The sequence below is a fragment of the Etheostoma spectabile genome, chromosome 3 (genome assembly GCF_008692095.1).
Source record: "Etheostoma spectabile isolate EspeVRDwgs_2016 chromosome 3, UIUC_Espe_1.0, whole genome shotgun sequence".
NCBI classification, from domain to species: Eukaryota; Metazoa; Chordata; class Actinopteri; order Perciformes; family Percidae; genus Etheostoma; species Etheostoma spectabile.
In genome coordinates, this window is record NC_045735.1 from 34,235,922 (window position 1) to 34,236,497 (window position 576).

At 46.5% G+C, this 576-nt stretch overlaps 1 protein-coding gene across 1 annotated transcript in view; it reads right to left on the minus strand.

Moving 5' to 3' along the window:
- LOC116685781 (cGMP-dependent protein kinase 1) overlaps positions 1-576 on the minus strand; it is a gene marked incomplete at its 5' end in the record, with an annotated part of 77,956 nt that overhangs the window by 13,742 nt on the left and 63,638 nt on the right. Inside the window, 1 exon segment of the mRNA XM_032510718.1 lies at positions 293-382. Coding sequence (XP_032366609.1) covers positions 293-382 — 90 coding nt within the window.

Consider the following 576-nt stretch of genomic DNA (forward strand, 5'->3'; position numbering starts at 1 on the left):
AATACAGAGACACAGAGACACTTCCAGGTAGATACAGAGACACAGAGACACTTCCAGGATGCTGCTGTTTTAATAACGTTGTCCCACTGTTACTGTGTTAAGTCTTAAAACTGTCCTCCTACCTGGTTGTTCTCTGCAGGGACTAATTAAATCTCACCAAAGACCAAACCTTGACCCAGTTGCACAGCTTCTTTATGTAATTTCAACAAGTCTCACTCTCCGTGAGAGACAAGTCCGAGACTCTGTCTAGTCCTCTACCGCTGTACAGAAACCTCCAGAACATGTCCCACACCTGTCTCGCAGCAGCGTCCACAGCTCTCCTCCGAGGCACGCCTCCAGCAGCATGTACAGGTACTTGGAGTCTCTGAAGGTCCGATACAACCTGCACAGAGACAAAGACGCCGTGTTTCTCACGATGCACGACTCACTTTGTTATGTTGCTGCTCATTCTGCATGTATCTCTTCATTCTGCATTATCTCCTCAGCCAAAGCCAGCTGAAGTCTCTTTTATATAGACCTTGTGGTCCCTAATACTGTATCTGAAGTCTCTTTATATAGACCTTAGTGGTCCCCTAA